Source organism: Halichoerus grypus, chromosome 14, assembly GCF_964656455.1.
Source record: "Halichoerus grypus chromosome 14, mHalGry1.hap1.1, whole genome shotgun sequence".
NCBI lineage: Eukaryota > Metazoa > Chordata > Mammalia > Carnivora > Phocidae > Halichoerus > Halichoerus grypus.
This window is the reverse complement of record NC_135725.1, coordinates 87,281,132-87,300,236: the sequence shown is the minus strand read 5'-3', so window position 1 is coordinate 87,300,236 and position 19,105 is coordinate 87,281,132. Positions and strand designations below refer to the sequence as shown.

The 19,105-nt window shown below is 55.3% G+C and overlaps 1 protein-coding gene across 2 annotated transcripts; it reads right to left on the bottom strand.

The window, feature by feature from the left end:
* Positions 1–3,191: 3,191 nt before the first annotated feature.
* On the bottom strand, positions 3,192–12,515 carry DOLPP1 (dolichyldiphosphatase 1). 2 transcript variants are annotated; one of them, XM_036110221.2, is made up of 8 exons: positions 12,389–12,515; positions 8,825–8,925; positions 8,483–8,567; positions 8,283–8,382; positions 7,955–8,053; positions 7,284–7,412; positions 6,757–6,846; positions 3,192–4,682 (listed from the first exon to the last, which is right to left on the bottom strand). In XM_036110221.2, the coding sequence occupies exons 1-8, from the start codon at positions 12,462–12,464 to the stop codon at positions 4,646–4,648; spliced, it is 717 nt and encodes a 238-aa protein (XP_035966114.1). In that variant the 5' UTR covers positions 12,465–12,515; the 3' UTR covers positions 3,192–4,645. The 2 variants fall into 2 exon arrangements, with proteins under 2 accessions (XP_035966114.1, XP_035966115.1); XM_036110222.2 differs by lacking the exon at positions 7,955–8,053.
* Positions 12,516–19,105: the final 6,590 nt, after the last annotated feature.

Here is a 19,105-nt window from a genome sequence, read left to right as displayed (position 1 = left end):
TCTTAGGGGCCGTGAGCAGGAAGGCCTGCCAGAGAACCCCACAGGACACAGCCCCTACTCTGCCGCTGGAGAGCTTCGGCTGGCCCTTGGCTTCCCTGTGCCCGGGTGTCCTCGTCCGTACCAGGGAGGTGGTGCTGCTCCCCCAGGGGGCTACTGGGAGTCTCGGGAGCAGGTCCACTGCAGGAGTTGAGTGAGTGCACAGGTGAGCCCTGGTGCTGCAGGGAGGCGCACACCCAACCCAGCCTGGGGCAGCAGGGGAGCAGCAAGAGGGATCCAGGCCGAGGACACTGCCTGGACAGACACCCAGGGCTCCGGAGGCTCGAGTTCTAAGAAGTGCATGGGTCTGAATATAAGGCAAAACGATCCTTCAGGAGTGAGGAACTGCTGCAGAGGCTCACTCAGTTCTCTAGGGCCAAAAGTACCATTTGGAGAAGACGCATTTAGCACAGATGACCCCAAGCAGTGTTAGACGGAAGGCTGGGGTGGGGTGGGGGTGAGCGGAAGGCAAAGGAACGCTGATTTAGTCATTATTCCTGAGGACATGACATGTGACCTCACACTCTGCGAGTGTTGCATGGGGGACAAGCGTTCTAAAGGTCTCTGGACACTGGGAGGTGTTGGGGAGATGACACACTCCTACAGGATCGAGTTTTTTTTGTTTTTTGTTTTTTTAAGATTATTTATTTATTTGACGGAGAGAGAGAGACAGCAAGAGAGGGAACACAAGCAGGGGGAGTGGGAGAGGGGGAAGCAGGCTTCCCGCCGAGCAGGGAGCCCGATGCGGGGCTCGATCCCAGGACGCTGGGATCATGACCTGAGCCGAAGGCAGATGCTTAATGGCTGAGCCACCCAGGCGCCCCAGGATTGAGTTTTTAAATCCAACTGTCTGGATTTTATTTATTTATAAAAATAAATAAAACCAACTGAATGTTATGCCAACGGACACTTGCATCTTGGGATAAAATTTCTAGGGATAGTGTCATGCGCTTAGCCAGTGGACCCAGAGGACTGCTGGCCCCGGGAGCCAGCAGACCCTGATGCCAATGATGCAGATGAAGAACTTGGTTTGGGGGGTGGTGGTGGTTTTCTGTGGGTTTTTTGCAAAGTGTGAGTGAAAAAGAATGGCTCTAAGTATATTTTGTACAGGGACGCCTGGGTGGCTCAGTCAGTTGAGCGGCTGCCTTTGACTCGGGTCATGATCCCAGGGTCCTGGGATCGAGTCCTGCATCGGGCTCCCTCCTCGGCGGGAAGCCTGCTTCTTCCTCTCCCACTCCCCCTGCTTGTGCGCTCTCTCTCTCGCTCTCTAACAAATAAATAAAATCTTTAAAAAAAAAAAAAAAAAAAAGCTAATCTGAAGGTTAAAAGATACAAGTTGTAAATAAATAAATTTTGTGCAATACATTATTAAAATCGAAACTGTGACACAATGAATGAATGAAAGATTACTTGTTTTTTACCTAGATCCCCTAAAAGTTTGTCCAGGTTGGCATGAACTTGCTTTGGGCTTTTTCACTGGGAAAGTGCAGGGGCTGGAGCCTGCCAGGTGAGGTGAAGGCCAGACCACCTAGGGCCCCATACAGGGGGAATCTCCCAAGACAGTGAGAATGGTGTTTTAGGAAGATGCTGAGCAATGGGTTGAAGGGGGCCTGGCTGGGCTGCGGATGAGGGAGCCATGGGCAGAGGCTTCACGGTCTCCAGGGAGGGACCTGGACCCAGAGCGGCCTGGCAGGTGGAACGAGACAGACATTTGAAAGATGTTTATCAAGTATGAAGTAGAGTCAGCTAGGCTTGGGGCCCAGACTGAACAGGACAAGTTGGGCTGCCTAAAGGTGCGGATGGTGGGCAGGGGCGGGGAGCTGTCAATGGGGGTAAAGGCAGCGAGTCTACCTGGGACTCAGGGAACCCCCAGAGCTCACTGGGCAACCCCTTTCCTCTCTCCTCCCTGCCTGCTGGATTTTGTCCCACCTGTCCTCCAGCTTGCTTGTTCAACTGTGTCCAGTCTGCCTTGGGTTCTTGTTTCTTAGCTATTCTATTTTTCACATTTGATTCATTTTAACATCTGCCAGATCTCACTTTAGTTTCCTGTCCCCTACAGATATTTTCAAGTTTGTCTTTTATTTCCTTAAAACAGTAGAACAATTTAGTCTGTGCCCGATCATTCCAGTATCAATCTGGTATCTATGGGTCTGCCTCCGTCGCCTGCTTTCTGCTAGTTCTCAGTCATGGCCCCACTTCCTTTTGTACCTGGCCGTCTCGGTCTGTGTTTTGTGCACCATAATTTAAAAACCTTTTACACAGGGGCGCCTGGTAGCTCAGTTGGTTAAGCGTCTGCCTTTGGCTCAGGTCCAAATTCAGGGTCCTGGGATCGAGCCCCGTGTCAGGCTCTGTGCTCAGAGGGGAGTCAGCTTGTCCCTCTCCCTCTGGCCCCGCTTGTGCTCTCTCTCTCTCTCTAATAAATAAAATCTTCAAAAACTATGTACACAAATAACTCAAGTCTTGGATGAAGTTTCCTCCAGAGATTTGTTTGCTTCTGCCACATACCTGGGGTGAGGTCAACATAACTGAATGTCAAGGTTCTGTGGACCCAGCAGGGATCCAAACCCAACCTCCAGGCTCATGTGAGGACAGAGAGTTCTGGTTCACCCTGACCCTGACTGAGGGTGGTCGTTCTGCATCCCTGCTGCGTGGATCAAGGAAGGAGTAGACTCCCTACCACGGGCCAGCCCTTGGGGATGACCTGATGCCCATGGCACTCCCCCAAGGCCTCCAAACGCGCACCTCAGCCTGCAGCGTATCTTCCAAAGCAAGACACTGAGTTAGACAGGGAGTGGGGGCGGCAGAGGCTTAGGAAGGGCGCGCTTGCCCAGTCCTCAAGGGCTGTCCCACGGAGGGGGCAGTGAGGCCGAGGGCAGCGCCAGAGCCAGCCGGGACCACGCGGCGGGGCGGAGCAGGACCGCCGGAAGGGGCAACTTGCGGCTAAACAGCAGGCAGCGAGGTCTCCTCAGACACTGGTGCGAAATGTCACAGGGACTGTTCAAACCCCAGGTTTGGGGGCTGGAAGGGACTAGATGTCTCGGAGATGCTTATGATTTTATGGTGTTAACCATAATCCCTGCCCCTCAGGGTCGCATGTCCCCACGGCCACCCCCCAGTCTCCTCTCATGAGCTCAGGCAACATATGCTCGAGCCGCCAGAGTTCAAGGTTTTATTTTAAAACAATAGTAAACAATTTCATTGATTTTTCTTAAATCAAACCACCTCACACTTGGCTTGTCTCAGGCAAAAAGTAAAAAATAAAAATAAGAAAGGAAGGGGAGGAAAACGTGGGGACTAACCAACCTTCCCCAGAAATAGGCCCCTGGTCCTGGCATCTGGAATGGCTTTTGGACACTGTCTTTAACAAATGAGAAAAGAAAGCACCGAAATATTGTGCTTCAGCAGCAGATTAGGAACCTCCACAAAGAAAAAGGGTCGGGGGCGGGGTATGGAACACAGGTCCCGAGCAGCCTGGTTCAGTTTTAGAAACTTCCAGAGTCTGGAAGCATCTCTTCTCCACAACTCCACTTGAGAGTGACTTCAGAGGTCGGGTCCCTTCAGGAGCAGCCGCCCTCCACACTGGACAGTGGGGACCTGTGCGACCACACCCCGGACACAGGCTTAAGGATGCCCGAGCAAGCGCCCAGGCTCTCGGAGGGTGTCAAGAAGGACAAGGGAGTGTTCCGAGCACACAGAGGGGAGGGGAAGGGAGGACAGAGACATCAGGCGCCCCCAGCTCCGCTCCCCTCACCCGGCTCCTGCTTCCTCTGCGCTCTGTCTGGGTAGAGTTTGACAACTAACTGCTACTGGATGGCAGGACAAAAAAAGAGCTGTAAACAGCCTGGGTTCGCTCACCCACATGTGCAGGCTCTTTTGTCAGAAGGGGACCATTGTCTTGGGGACAGGGGACCGGAGAAAGCCCTTGTGGTGCAGGGTCGGTACGGGTAGGGCACAATGATAGCAGCCGCCAGATGCGCGCTCTCTCGGGGCCCCGCCCCCCAGACAAGGAAACACTGAACAAGGTTCTGGAATGGCATTGGTGGCAGGGAGGGCATGGGGGTGCTCCCCTCCACCGGGGCCCCCACACCACCTCTCTGGCCCAGGGCGAGGCGGCGTGTCCCCTGGGCCCCGGGCGGGCTGACCTCGGCCCCTCCTCTGTTGCAGGCCAGCCACGGCAGAGCAGGCAGCCTCTTCCGGCCCCGTCTCCAAAAGCCCATCTGCCTTTGACAAAACCCCAAAATAAATAGTGTGTATTTCTCACGCCACCTGGATTTCCTGGCCCTGCGACCAGAGGCGCAAGCCCTCCTCTTCTACACCACACCCCAGTGCCCAGGGCACCTTCCGCCCGACCAGGGGCTGGCAGCAGCACAGCGAGGGTCTCTGGCCGTGTGGCCCCCTGGCAGCAGGCCCCCCAGGGTCCTGGGTTGAGGGGCTGGCTCGGCCCTTTGGTCCACCTTGTTCATTAAAATTAAAATAAGAAAAAAAAGGCTCCACTTGGTGACTTGGGTCTGTAGAGGTCTCTGCTTCATCCCTCTGTCTGTCATTCTGTCCATCCTGCAAGGCATCATGCAGGCCAGATCTGGAGGCTGGACCCAGCCACACTCACCAGTCACTGCAGTTTTGTCCCCAGCTTACGCTGTCTGTTCCTACAAAGCGGGGGTGGGGGTCAAATGTCAGGATGCTTAGGGGTCAAATGAGGGGACCCCTGGCATTCAGTGAGCCATGCCCTCAGGTGTCCCCTCCTTATCCATAGTCCCATCAAAATGGGTGATTGCCCACCCCGGACTCAAACTGGGCCAATCAGAGCTCCCTGCCGTGGCACCTGGGGTTTGGAATCCCAGAGAGGATCAATGTCTCAGGCTGGGTCTGTAACCCAGATGTCTCAGTTCTGGAGTTCAGGAACCCAGTCAAGACACTGGGGCAGAGGTGGGCTGGGGATGAGGCCTGAGGCCAGAGGGACCTGGCTGGAATCCGACTAATGCTGGGGATTACAGATAAGCCGACACAAGCAGGGTTCTGTTATCATTAACCGAAACAGACAAAAGACAGTTCTCCACCTGGAGCTGTGTAGGCAAATGTAGAACTACTGATGGATGTTCTACAGGGGATTTGAGTATCTGGTTGGGGAAATGGCTATATCCACGATGGGCCCAGGAACTTGAGGGAAGCAAGGACAATCTCCCCCATTTTCTAGAGGGGCTGGCTGAGGCTCAGAAAGGAGAATGGACTTGTCTAGAGTCCCATTTAAAATTCAGAAATCTCGGGGCGCCTGGGTGGCTCAGTTGTTAAGCGTCTGCCTTCAGCTCGGGTCATGATCCCAGGATCCTGGGCTCGAGCCCCGCATTGGGCTCCCTGCTCGGCCAGAGGCCTGCTTCTCCCTCTCCCACTCCCCCTGCTTGTGTTCCTTCTCTCGCTTTGTCTCTGTCAAATAAATAAATAAAATCTTTAAAATAAATAAATAAATAAGTAAAATTCAGAAAACTAACTGCGCCCACATGTCCTGCATGATGTGGCCCCAGCCTCATCCCCTGCTCTGTCCCCTTGTCCCCTGGGCTCCAACCACACCTGCCTCTGTTTGGTGGACTCACCAAGCTTTGTCCTGCCTTAGAAGCTTTGAGGGTGCTGCTTCCTCTGCGGAGAGCACACTCTCTGCCACCCCCACTTCAACAGGCCCACTCTTGCTCCACACTCAGGTCTGCCTCCTCCCCCAGGCACCTCCCCGCCATCAGGATCCTGTCACGAGCTCTCAGGCCCAGGACACAGATTGCACAGACAGGTGCTTCATTCCTCATGTCTCCCCTGCCTACCGTGACTGTCTCCCTCTGTATTACCCCCTAGCCCATGGCCCGGCCAGAGCAGGTGCACATGGAAATCCTGGTTGCTGAAAGCAGGTGGCGGCCAGCGAGGTGGGGCCAGGTGGGGCGCCTGGGCCAGCTGGGGCCCTTCCATCAATAATGGGCAATAATGGGATTGCCTGCCCTAACCCCCTCAAATCCCCTTTCCTCATGGATCCCGGGCTTTACCCTTAAGCTCATTAGGATAATTTGGACCATGATGCCCCAGACACATTTCCCAGATGCTACAACACCGGGCCCCAGCCTGCCCCAGGGTTCTTCTCACCAGCATGTCAGCTCCCAGGCTTACTCTGGAGTCTCACCTCACCTCAGCTCTCCCTCTGAACCTGGGAAGAAACAGGGCCTTCCCCAGCCCAGCTGGAACCCCACCCAGGATCTGGGGTGAGTGGAGAGGGAGAGCTGAGTCAGGAGGCTCTAAAGCCCAGCTTTGTTCTGACTTGCTATGCATCCATGGGCAGCCCCAACTCCCTGTGCCTCAGTTTACCCATCTGTAGGAAAGTATCTGGACTAAACAAATCCAAGGAGTATCCACATTCAGCCACCCTGAGAATCTTAGCTGCCCAGCTCTCTCGTTCTGGGCCACAGAGGCTAAAAGCACAGCTCTGGGCCAGACAGCCAGGTTCCCTGCCTAGCTCCCACACCCACCATCTGCAAGTCCCCAGTCAAGCAACTCCTCCTCTCTTCTCTGAGCCTCAGCTTCTCAGCTGTAAAATGGGACCCAGAGGAAGGTTCAATGAGGTAGTGCAAGAAAAGTGCTGAGGCAAGTGGCTGGCTATTGGGAAGCCCTCCAAACAGGGGGGCAGTGGGCGCTGTGGGGCTCTGTCCCACTGAGCCAGGACCCAGTGACTGCTGGCCCCTAACTCACCTGGCTTCTGCCCGGGTTACCGTGTACTCAAACCAGAGTACGTTGGGAATGAGGCTCGTGTCTCGGATTAGGAAGAACTCAGAGATAGGCCTGGAGAAACAGACATCCAGAAAGCCAGGACCACATCAGGGCATGAGCCTATCACCAAGCCAAACTCCCCCACCAGTGCCCAGGGCTGGCCATGCACCCTCCCCCACTGCTCAGAGAGTCTTTGCCTGGCCTGTGACCCAGGAGCCACAAAGAGACCCAGATGTGTCACCTGTGTGATACCCAGGCAGGGGCGCTGCCCCACGGTACACACAGCCCAGCAGGCCTCGGGCTGCTTCCTAAATCCCTGAGAGCCTAGGTGCAGAGGGTGGCCCCTTGGCTTCTGGGCCTGAAGAAATCCCTGGGGGAGGAGGACGCCAGGCAAGCAGGGCCCACAGCCCATGCCCACCAGAGACGGGGACACTAGGGCCGCCCTCCCAGGGAGCTAGAGGCTGAGGGCAGAGGCGGGTGGGGCAGCCACAGGGCCGGGAGGCAGTTACCAGGCTGCTATCCTAGGGAACAGCGGGGTGAGGACCTCCTGGGTGAAGGCGAACCAGGCGACGGCCATGAGGCTCCCAGCAACGCCCCCATAGAGCACCTGGCTCCAGGTGTGGTACAGCAGGTAGACCCTGGGCCAAGGACAGAGGGAAGCTCATGAGACCCAGCTGGGCACAGGCCTGCACGATCCCCCCATGCCCAAGCGCTGGCTTCCCAGGGACCTGTGCGTGCACACGGGGAGACACACACAGATAGGAGAGACTCCTATGAACACACAGCCTCCGATCTACTTTCAGAAGGAGATGGTCGTTCCAACAGCTGCTCCCCCAACCACAGAAGTGAAGGGATGGTTCGGCTGGGATTTGCCTCCCTTCTGTCCAGCCTTCAGCTCTGAGTTTGTCTTCAATAAGCTCCTCCGGGACACAGGGAACAGACGGCGGATGTGTGCAGGTGTCCCCAGAACTGTGGGCTCGGCCCGGAGGAGAGAGGAAGGACTGGGCTGGAAGGGGGAGCAGAGTCCTAGCCCTTTAAAATGAGAGGCCTGGGACCCCTTCCCCAGCCCTGCTCTACAGCCTCTGGGACTCGGGTCCATACGCAGGTCCAACAGGGACCACGAATCCAGCAGGAACCCAGTGGGCAGGGCAGGGGGCAGGGGCTCTCCCTCCCTCCGTACCTGCTGTAGGAGACTAGAAAGGCCGCGGTGAGGAGACCCAGGGAGAGCACGTGCCTCCACAGCAAGTCCAGGAACCTGGCGTTGTTTGTTTGGTGCATTCTGGGAAAACAGGCCTGTCAGACGGCCTCAGCCCCCAGCCTGGAGCCCAGGCCTCCCCACCAGCCCCTGGTCCCGTCCAAATGCTGCCTGGGCACCTTCTCCTTGGCTGCAGCTCCTCCCACCCTGACAGAGGCCAAGCCCCAGGGGTGTCCAAAGAGCTGACAGAGAGTCCCTGGCAGAGGCCAGCCTGGGCCAGTTCGGGGCCACCCCGGCCAGGGCAGAACCTCACCTTAAATACAGGAAAAGGAAGGAGTAGACGGAGAAGAACCACATAAACTGGGAATGGCTGGAGGGCATCCCGTACTTGGTGCCCACTGCCATGTGGGGGCCTGGGAGAGAGAGAACAGAGCGGGATGGGAGGCTGCAGGCCTCCCAGTCACATTCTGTCCGGGGGACGGCCCCCCCCAGGCCCCACGACCCGGGCCCTACCTCCACAGGGCCGTGGCTCCTGAATGACGTGTTTGATCAGCCAGTTGACCCCCTCGTTCAGTGCCAGGCCCCCTAGGAATGAAATCTGCCAGGAAGATGTGTGGTCAGCTGGGCCTCTGTGTGCCTGCTGGTCAGCACCCAGGCCCAGAGACTGTGGCATCTACCTGAACCTCCCAGCCCAACTAGTGAACAAGCCCGACCCAGCCAGGAAGCCCCGCACACCTCAAGAAAGGCGGGGGCAGGAAAGAGAAAGCAGGGCACCCAGGATGAAGCAGTGCAGCGCCCCCTCCCTGGCGTGGGGGCAGTGGAGGGCCGGGCAGGGCCGGGCAGGGACAGACTTACCGTGTGCAGCTCCCGCTTGAATATGATGAGGGTCACGAAACCAACTATGACGAAGACGGGGCTGAGGCTCAGGTAGGCAAGGAGGTGGCCAGAGAGATCACCTGGGGTGGATAAAGGGAGAAGAGGATGAGGACAGAGCACAGCAATCAGAAGAGGGGCCAGCGCCCAGCAAGTCAAGTGGGGCCTGAGCCAGAAAGGAGGCCCAGAAGGGCCCAAAGGGCAGGACCAGGCAGCTGTGGATGCCTCAGTCTACCAGTTGACCTCACCAACTCAGTCATGGGCATGATGTGCCGGTGTCTGTTCACTGGGCCCTCATGTTCATAGATCATAAGTTTAAAGCTGGTGCCCTCACTGGCCCCATTCTGTAAATGAAGAAACTGAGTTCCACAGGGGTTGCATGACTTGCCCGAGGTCACACAGCCAGAAAGAGGTGAGGTCTGGCCTAAAATCCAAGTCTCTGACCTGGTTCAGGTAGTAAACCCATCACCCTGCCAAAGCAGGAATTTGAACCCGGCCTGGTCTGACCTCAGAGGCCAGGTCCCGTACCAGGAGGCAGGCCAGCAGGCACATGGGTGCCTCTGGAACACAGGGCTGTGCTGAAGCTGCCCCAGCCAAGTTCGGGGCCTCCGGCAGAACCTGGTAGTCTCTGGACACTGCAGAGCCTGACAGGGACTAAGTGAGGGGAGGGGACAGGCTGCTCTGCCCAGTATGGCAGGCTCTACCTGTTTCTACCCTCCTCAAGGCCCAGAAAGGAGGCCATGCGGGGATCAGGAGCCCCTTTGAGAGCTGAGGACACTGAAGCCAAGAGACAAGAGCCACGCTCCCTCTTGGTTAAGGGCAGGGCTGACACAGAATCCTGTGCCCTCACCATTAGAGACAGGGCATCTGCATGGCCGCTCTAGGGTCAGGGGGCACGCATGGTGCATGGTTCAGCTCCTGTGCCAGTGAAAAGGGGATATTAGCACCCACGTCCTACAGCTATGGGAGCTTTGATGTGGCAAGACCCACGAGACCAGTTCAGCCCTGGCACCTAGGGATGCTTCCATGTTGGGAGAACCCAGCATGGGAACGGCCCACCCCACCAGCCTGGTCTCACACAGGGAGCAGGAAGGTGCCCACACAGGGCTGAGCCCAGATTCCAGTCTGAAGAGACGGTCACACACCTGGCCTCACTCACATCTACCCACGGTAGGATTGGCTGGGAACTGGCACGGGGGAAGGGGCCAGCAAACTAGGTACAAGTTGCCATTGCTGCCCCAGGCCCAGCAGCTGACACTGGGTGAGGCCCTCACCTGTCATAGGCCCGTCTCCTCAGCCACATGATGGCCTGGTCCCTTCCAGCTCTGAGATTCTGGGTTTCTCAGCTGCCCAGCTGATGCCCCGAGCACTGGGTTGTAATCACAGGGAGTAACTTGCACCCCAAAACCTTTGACCATCTCCACGGCCTGGCCCACAGCCAACGTGACCTTGAGCCTTCCTGCAGATGCCATAGAAGACTCTGGCCTCACCACTCTCTGATCTAAGCCCCTGTGTGGCTCCCTCTGCCCTTGGGATGAGTCCCACCTCAGCCCAGCTCATCAGGCCCCGCACAGTCCTGGCCCTGCTTCCCTCCCACCTCTGCTCCAGTCCCCAGGAACAGAACTCTAGTTCCCTGAGTGCTCCCTGCCCTGTCCCACTTCTGGACCTTCGCACACACAGGCTCCCCCAACTGAGATGCCGTATGGGTTAACGCAACATAAATTAAGCAGCCACCATAGTGGCAAAAAAAAAAAAAAAGACACATTCCTGCCACTGCAGAGCTCTCAGTCTGTGGGGGAATCTGTAACCAGGGCATGGCTCAGGATGCACTCGCTAGTGTAGCTATGGAGCTGGTATCTGTCTCTCCCTCTCCACAGTAGGCTCCAGGAGATTAGGGATGGGGTCGCTACACCCTGCTCAATCCCCCAAGCCCAGCACAGCACCTGGCACTTAACTAGGCTCAAAAACGACGCTACATGAGTAGAGAAGGGACGAAGGAAGCAAGGATCGGTGTGGTGAGGGCACAAAAGGGGCCACAGAAGAGTTAACAAGGGACTAGACCTCAAATGAGGCCCCCAGCTTCACCCAGGTCCCTCCTCCAGGCACTCACAGACCCTGCAAAGGGTCCCTTGTCACAGCCTGTGTCATGCTGCTCACGAACGCCAGGTTCCTTCTTCTGGTCTGTGAGCGCTCAGAGAAGCTACTCTGAGGCCAGGGAGGGGAAATATGAAAGTGCTGAGGCCTTCAAGTCCCTTCCCCTCTCCAGGCCTCGGTTTCCCTCCTGTAAAGTGGGTTTTTTTTCACAGTCCATAGGGCAGAAGTCTGTTCACCATTCTAAACCCAGACCTAGCTCAGGGCCTAGCACTCAGGAGGTGCTCAGTGAATACTGGCTGAATGAATGATGCATAAATGGTGGGCAGGCAGGCAGGGCACAGGCCTGGCAGGGCCACCCCGCCCCCACTATAACCGAGAACACCTAGGTAGGGTCAAAGTTCCCAGGCATCCAGCCCTGGGGCCCTCAGCGGGGCCAGGTACTCATAACTCTGCGACCAAGAACAGCATGAGCAGGCCCTTCTCGGGGCAACCAGGGCTCAATGAGGGGCCCCCAGTCTCACCCAACACCCAATCATCCTACTCGGGGAGGGTGGGGTGGGCTTGAGGGGATCCTGGAAAGGTGGGGTGATATTCACTGCAGTTACATACTGAATGCTTACTGGGTGCCAGGCATCGCACTCAGTATTTCCCACATCACCGCTATAAAGAAGGCACTGTGATCAGTCCCACTTTAGAGATGAACTAAATGAGGCACAGAGAGGTGAAGTCATTTGCACCAGGCCTCAGCCTGAACTGGAGCCCAGATACTTCTGACCCAAAGGCCCAAGCTCTGCACCACTCTACTAGCCTCCAGAATGGTCGCTAAAGGACCTCTCAGCTGGAAAAACCTGCACTTCTAGAGATGTATCTGATTGGGAAACTCCAGAAGTCAGATCCCACGGGCTGCCAGTCCCCTAACACGGCCCCCTCTGTCGTGGGGCAGTGCCCTGCTCAGGGCGTGGCACAAGTACTCAAACAACGAATAGCTTCCCGGCCTCGGTTTACACACTCCCAGCAGTGGGGAGCTCTTTGCAGCCTAAAAGCGCTGACTGAAGGAAAGAAGCACTCCCTGCACGCCGAGGAGGGAGTCTGGCCTCTTGGCCTCCAAGGGAGGTCAGGGAAGAAGGGCCCAGGTCCAGGCCAGTCATCCATTCCCGCCTCTCGCAGACCCCAGCCCCATTACAGCCCACCAGCGTCCCGGGACCCGGGAGAGCGGCCCGGCCGCGCAGCCGCAGAGTGCGCGAAAGAGCCGCTCACAATTTCGCCCAGCTCATCGCCGCACTACTGCGCCTGCGCGGCGCGCGCGCCGGCCGAACCCCTCCAAGGCTCACTATTTGACAGTTCCCACCCCGGTCCCCCGGCGCCCCCTCCGCGGACTCGCGCGGGCCGGAGCGCCCAGGGCTGACGGGCCGGCCCCAGGAAGGCGTCCTCTGAGGCGGGGCCGCCTTTTACCTGTAGGATATTCGACGTGGGTGAGGGTCACCGGCCGCCATGAAGCGGGGAGCGAGCACTGTCCGTCCGCTGCCATCTTACCCGGAGACCGGGCTTCGCCGAGCAGCCAATGGGAAGCCAGGGGGGCGGTGGTCCTGACCTATCACGCCGGGGAGGCGCCGCGTGCCCAATCGGAGGCCGATACAGGTAGCGGCGCAGCCATTTAGCGTGCCGGCCCTGAGGCTGACCCGAGCGGCGAATCAGACAGCGGGGCCCCGGAGCATGCGAGCCGACCGAGGCGGCGCCCAATCCAGGGCGAGCACAGGTAGGAGCCTGGCCAATCAGAAAAGAGGGGGGTTCGAGCACACAACAGAGAGCAGAACAGCCAATCACAAGGCGAAGCGGGCTCACAGTGTGAGCAGGGCGGGCCAATCAGGCGCTAGCTTGGGGGGCGTGTTGAAGTTTGGTGGGAGCTTTGGTTTGGCTGGGACCTGCGCGGAGTGGAGGCTTCCCCGGTACCCCAAGCCCGGCCGGGGCTGGCGGGAGCTGGGCTCCCGTCAGAACGCACCCTCGGACGGGGAGGCAGCCTCGGCACGTTGGGGTCTGAGCCGACCGACTTTTAGTTATGAGTACACTGAGGCCAAAGATCCGTTTACTCACCGACGACACAAAGCCGACAACACTTGTGTTAAAAGTGTGTGGGGTGGAGGAGGGAACCTAAGTCGAACCACAGTCGGTGCCCTAAATGTTTTACAGAATGGAAGCTTAACTGAAGTTGAGAAGGATTCCTTCCTTCTTTCACTGAATTAACAAAGATGTTTTGATTCAGTCACATTTATTCTGCTTTAGGCATCTTGGGAGCATTTTAAACAAGAAGCCAGTTTTCCACCTACACCTGTTTCCCCGAAACATTCCTCTCAGTGGCCATAAGGCCCCGCGTAAACAGCCACACCTTCCCACCCGCCTCTCCGTCTCCTGCCCCCACTGTCTCTCCGGCTAGATTGAATTACTCAGCTCAGCCAAGATGCCCGGCCCTCTTGTCTCCTAGCCTTGGCACAGGCTGTTCTGCTGCGTGGAAAGCATCTCCCCTCCTGCCTCTTTGCCTGGCTCAGGTGTCTGCCCCAAGTCTGGCTCAAGTGTCTGTTCTCACTGAGAGGTTTCCATGGCCAGGTGAGAGGCCTCAACTGGGTTCCCGTTGCATCTCCTCTTCTACCTCAGCTCTGATCACGCTGGACCATTTCTGGTTCCTTGTCTGTCTCCCAATAAGCAGTGGTTCTCTGACTTCATGCAGCACCAAGATCAGCTTGTAGAAATGCAGCTTCCTGGGTCCCAGTGGGGCCTGGGTTGATCCAGTAGATCTGAGTCAGAGCCGTGGAGTCTGCATTTCTATGTGCTCTAGGGGTTCTAATATAAGTAGGTCCAGCCACACGTGGAGAAGCCTGAGCAACATGAAGACAGGGCCTGGGGGCGCCTGGGTGGCTCAGTCGGTTAACCATCTGCCTTCTGCTCAGGCCATGATCCCAGAGTCCCAGGATCGAGTCCTGCATTTGGCTCCCTGCTCAGTGGGGAGTCGGCTTCTCCCTCTGCCCCTCACCCCGCTCTCGTGTGCACTCTCTCTCTCAAATAAATAAAATCTTAAAAAAAAAAAAAAGACAGGGCCTGTCCCGTGTTTGAGCCTGGCCCAGACTAGCGCTAGAACAAGTGCTCAGTAAGTAGTCTAAGTCCTTGTGAGAAGTGAGAATAAAGCAGAAGTTTTCACCGCCCAGAGTGGCTCACTCTGCCACAACCATGGGGGCCACAACCGTGGGCTGGGCTGAGGAGTCGGGGGTAGGGGGGGATGGTGGTGGCTCAACCCACCAGCAAGCCAGAAGGGCCCCCAGGGCCCTCTCAACTGTACTCAGCTCCCACCTGGCCCAGCCTGGGCTTGTCTGGGTCAGCTAGCTCCGTCTCCCTGTCACCTGCACTTTGCTCCCTCAGGCGCTGTCATTATTAGCCTGTGAGAAGCAGGAGGTGTGAGGAGGGGGCTGTGAGTTTCCCAGAATAATTCCCTGGCACAGGGCAGCTGTCCTGAGCCTGGCTGCTTTGCCCCTCCCTGGTTGGCAGCCATTTCACTGATGAGCAAATAGGCCTAGACACACAGAGCCCCTGAAACCCAAGCCTATCTGACTCCAGAGCCCTCTCACCTCAGGGAGAGTGTTCTGGAGGAAGTGACAAGGGCAAGGAACTATAAAATGAGAGGGTGTTGGGACGCCTGGGTGGCTCAGTTGGTTAAGCGACTGCCTTCGGCTCAGGTCATGGTCCTGGAGTCCCGGGATCGAGTCCCGCATCAGGCTCCCTGCTCGGCAGGGAGTCTGCTTCTCCCTCTGACCCTCCTCCCTCTCATGCTCTCTGTCTCTCATTCTCTCTCTCTCAAATAAATAAATAAAATCTTTAAAAAAAAATAAATAAATAAAATGAGAGGGTGTTATCCAGAGTGGGATTTTCCTGGCAGAGCAGCATAAGCAAGTGTCCTGACCCCAGAGTGTGCCTGGGTGGAAAGGGCAAGAGATAGGGAGGGGGACAGATGCTGGGCGAGGGGGACCGGTAGGGGCCTGGCCACCCCAGACTTTGAGGACCACCACCCGTGGTGAGGACAAAGCGGAGCTCTGAAGGGTGGGTTGGTTGTTTGGTTGGGCTTTGCTTCTTAAAAAAAAAAAAAAATTAAAATATAACATTCATATAGGAAATTCCAGAAATCAGATGTGTACAGTTTGATGAAGTTTCACAAACAAAGCACATCTATGTAAGCAGCCCTCAGACCAAAAACCAGGACCTGAGGTGCCCCGGACACCCTGTCTAGTCACCCTAGGGTGATCGCCATCCTGATTTCTAACACCATACATTAGGTGGGTCTGAATTTTGTACTTTCTATAAGCAGAATCCTACAGGAGTTACCCTTTGCATGGGGCTTCTTTCACTAGCATTGTGTTTTCGAGATTTATCCATGCTGTGGCCTCTAGTTCTAATTTGTTCACTCTCGCTGTGTAGCATTCCATGGTGTAAACACACCACACACCACACTTTATTTTCCATTAGACTCTCGGTGGACATTTGGGGTGTTTCTGGGTTTGGGGAGTGTGAACAGTGCTGCTCAGAACATTGTGCATATCTTTGGTGGCCGATTAGGACATTTCCGGTGGAGATGTGCGTGGGAGCACATGGAAGGGTCCCAAAGATGGCAGAGGTGACAGGTCCGACCTGCCAAGTGAACAGGGAGCTGGGCAGCATGGATGTGCGTGCTGCAAGGAGATGCATGGGAGACTGCAGGAACCACCTGCCTCCTCCCTGAGCTGCGAAGTGGACCAGCAGGGCCCCTGGTATCACTCTGAGCAAACTGGAAGGTGCCCCACTCTTAGTCACTTGCACTGTTGTCACAACACTGTGCAAGGCAGTGCTGAATGCCCCCAGTTTATAGCTGAGGACAAGTGAGGCTCTTGACTGTCCCCCCATTTGCCAGGGCACCGTACCCCACCTGCACTGGTTTGTGCTCAAAGTCCTGTAGGAAAATCTCCATCTCTGGGCCTGTTTCCCCAAAATGTATCTGCTGCTGCCCGCTGGATGAGAGGTTCATTCGTTCACTTTAGCAACGAAGTTCCCAGCCAGTGCCAGACCGGGAGTGGGCATCAGGGATGAAGAGGGAACGTGACCAGTGATGTGCCGTCCTCAGGGAACTCATTCCAGTGGAGGCTGTGGGACTCCTGGAGCCCAAAGATGCCAGTTACAAAGACAGATGGTCTCAGGGCGCCCGGCTGGCTCAGTCGGTAGAGCCCGTGACTCTTGATCTCGGGGTCATGAGTTTGAGCCCCACGTGCGGTGTAGAGTTTACTCAAAATTAAAAAAAAAAAAAAAAAAGACCAATGGCCTCAAACTAGAAGTGACATTTTGGTTGAGAGGAGCCATTCTAGAAGTCACGTTTTGGCTCCAAAACCTCTGGGAGGAGCCATTTATTGCCTGTCTCCTAGAACAGAACATTCTAGAAGCCAGGGTCTGGAGTTACAAGCACCATGGTGCCAAGTCCTCGAGACCAATCGTCTGGCTCATCCCTTGTGCTGGTGGCATTTTCTGATTTCCGTGGTGTGAATACTCTCCCCTGTGGCCACTTCCAAGCTACCACTGTGATGTTCCTGAACGGAGAGTAGAAAAGAGATACACAGGCAGCTCTCACATCTGCCATTGCCCATGTGGTGCCAGGAGCGTGCTTGGCACACAGTAGGTGCACAATAAATACTTGGTGAACAAATGAATGTCTTCTCACATTTGTGTATACATCCTGGGGGCCATTTATACTGTAATTCAAACTACTGTTTTCTGAGCACTTGGTGTGAGATCTCACCATCTCACCATCCGCACCCCTCCTCATGCCGTGCGGGAATCAGTCTCGTGTAACAGAAGCCCGGACGCTGATCATGAGCTGATGTAAATACAGACAACTCCAAGGTGAAGGACAGAGGGCGTGGCTTCAGGAGACCTGGGCATCCATCCCAGGACTGCCACGGACTCACTGTCTGCACTGGGGTGGTCACCCCTCCCCTTGCAATCTCCCCTCTGATCAACAAGGGGTTTGGAATCAGTCATCTACCACTGTGTAACAAGCCAGCCCAAAAACGTAATGCCTTAAAACCGTCACCATTTTATTGCTCAAGATCGGCCAATTTGGCTGGGCTCAGCTGAGCGGTTCTGCTGGGGTCTCTACTGGGCCTGTGTGGTCCAAGCAGCCTCCTCCAAGTCTGGGCCAGGGTGCCCACACTCTTCTCCACATGGCCTCCCGAGCAAAGGAGCCCCAGTCTCCTTCATGGCAGCAGCTACTTTCCAAGAGGGCAAGTCCCAAAGCTCCAGTGCTCAAACCTCTGCCTGCATCACGTTGCTCTTGTCCCACTGGCCAAAGTAGGTCACGCAGCCAAGCCCAGAGCTGATATGGGCGAGGCCCATACAAGGACATGGATTCCAAGAGGCATGGTTTGTGGGGGCCATGATTGTAACAGTCCACCGTCTGCCACAGAAATGGGCCAGGGTTTCCCTCAGCCTTCCCAGCCCTGGTCTCTGGGATTCTGAGCTTCCTGGGACATCTTACACTGGGAAGGGAGTGCTTGAAGACTGATGGGGCAAGGGGTGTCAAATAGACCCAGGAGTCAGCTCCAAGGGACTCCTGGTGGTCAATTTTGTGACCATTTGAGCATCAGAAGAATGACTGCAAGTGACTATAAATTATGAAATAAATCAAAACTCGTGAATCCATACTGGTGTGCAAAAAAGAAGGGGAAAAACTCACTGCAGAATGCTGTTCAGCAACTGAAAAATAAAATACTGAGACATGCCGTAAAATGGATGTATCTCAAAAATATGATTCTATATAAAGAAGCCAAGCACAAAAGACCACATATTTATGATTCCATTTACAGGAGATATCCAGAAAAGGCAAGTTGAGAGAGAAAATAAATGAGTGGGGCCCTGGGGGCTGGGGAATTTACTGCAAATGGGCACAAGGGGTCTTTTTGGGGTGATGTGACTATTCTAAAATTATATTGTGGTTACAGTTGCCCACCTCTATAAATTTACTTTAAAAAAAAATCATTAAAGTTGGGGCACCTGGGTGGCTCAGTCAGTTGGGCGTCTGACTCTTGATCTCAGCTCAGGTCTAGATCTCAGGGTCATGAGTTCAAGCCCCCCTTTGGACTCCACGTGGGGGTGGAGCCAACTTAAAAAAATTTTTTTAATATATATAAAAATTTTAAAAAGTAAAAAATCATTAAAGCAAGTGCACTTTATAGCATACAAATTGTACCTTAATAAAACTGTTGAATGCAAACTTATTTGCCAGCATTGGAGGTACGGATCAGGTCAGCAAAGGGAACAATAAAAGAAAGCATCTCTCCTCTTCTTCAGGTGGAACTGGCCACCTCCACTCGATCAGGAGAAGCTTTTTTTTCAGAATCCTAGCAGATGATAGTTACCAATAATATTTTCCTAGGCATTATGGCATGGTTATGCCGGAAAGCTACCTTATTTAAGATCTGCCTGTTCAAGTGTTTAGGGGTGAAGTATGTGTCTGACACTCTGAAATATTTTAGAGAAGAAATATTTACATTAAGTAAATACGGCAAAATGTAAATTAATGATTCAAGGTGTTGGTTTGATAAGCGATCTTTTTAGGATTTTCCTTTTAACTTTGCTGTACATTTAAAATTTTCAAAGTGAAGGTTTGAGTACCTTTCCAATAAACTTCCCGAGGCCTTTGAAAACATCTGATCTGGACAGCTTGGATCTGATCCATTCCTACCCGTTCCAGGCTTTCACCCCGGCTCTACGGGGACTGAACCTGAGCCTGCCTGCCGCCCCCATAGCTGGTCCAACCACTGTATCCTACAGATGTGGACACTGAGGCCCAGAGAGAAGCGACCTTACCTAGATGCTGCCTGAGCTGGATCCACACCCAGGCTGCCCCCCATCTATGCCCTTAAGCACTGTGCTGACCACTCCCCCACTTGACCCCCCCCATCCTGAGGGCCCTCCCTGCCTCAGGACCCATTGAACCTGCCAGGCTGCCAAGTGGCCCCAAGGGGGCTCCCAGGCCCCACCAGGCTTCCCTCCACCTTTGCCCTCTTGGAAACTCCACCCACTGCACCCCAAAGAGCGAGTCCCCAGCAGTCGCCCAGGAAGCAAATGGCCACACATGTACCCATCAGCATGGCCATGTGGCAG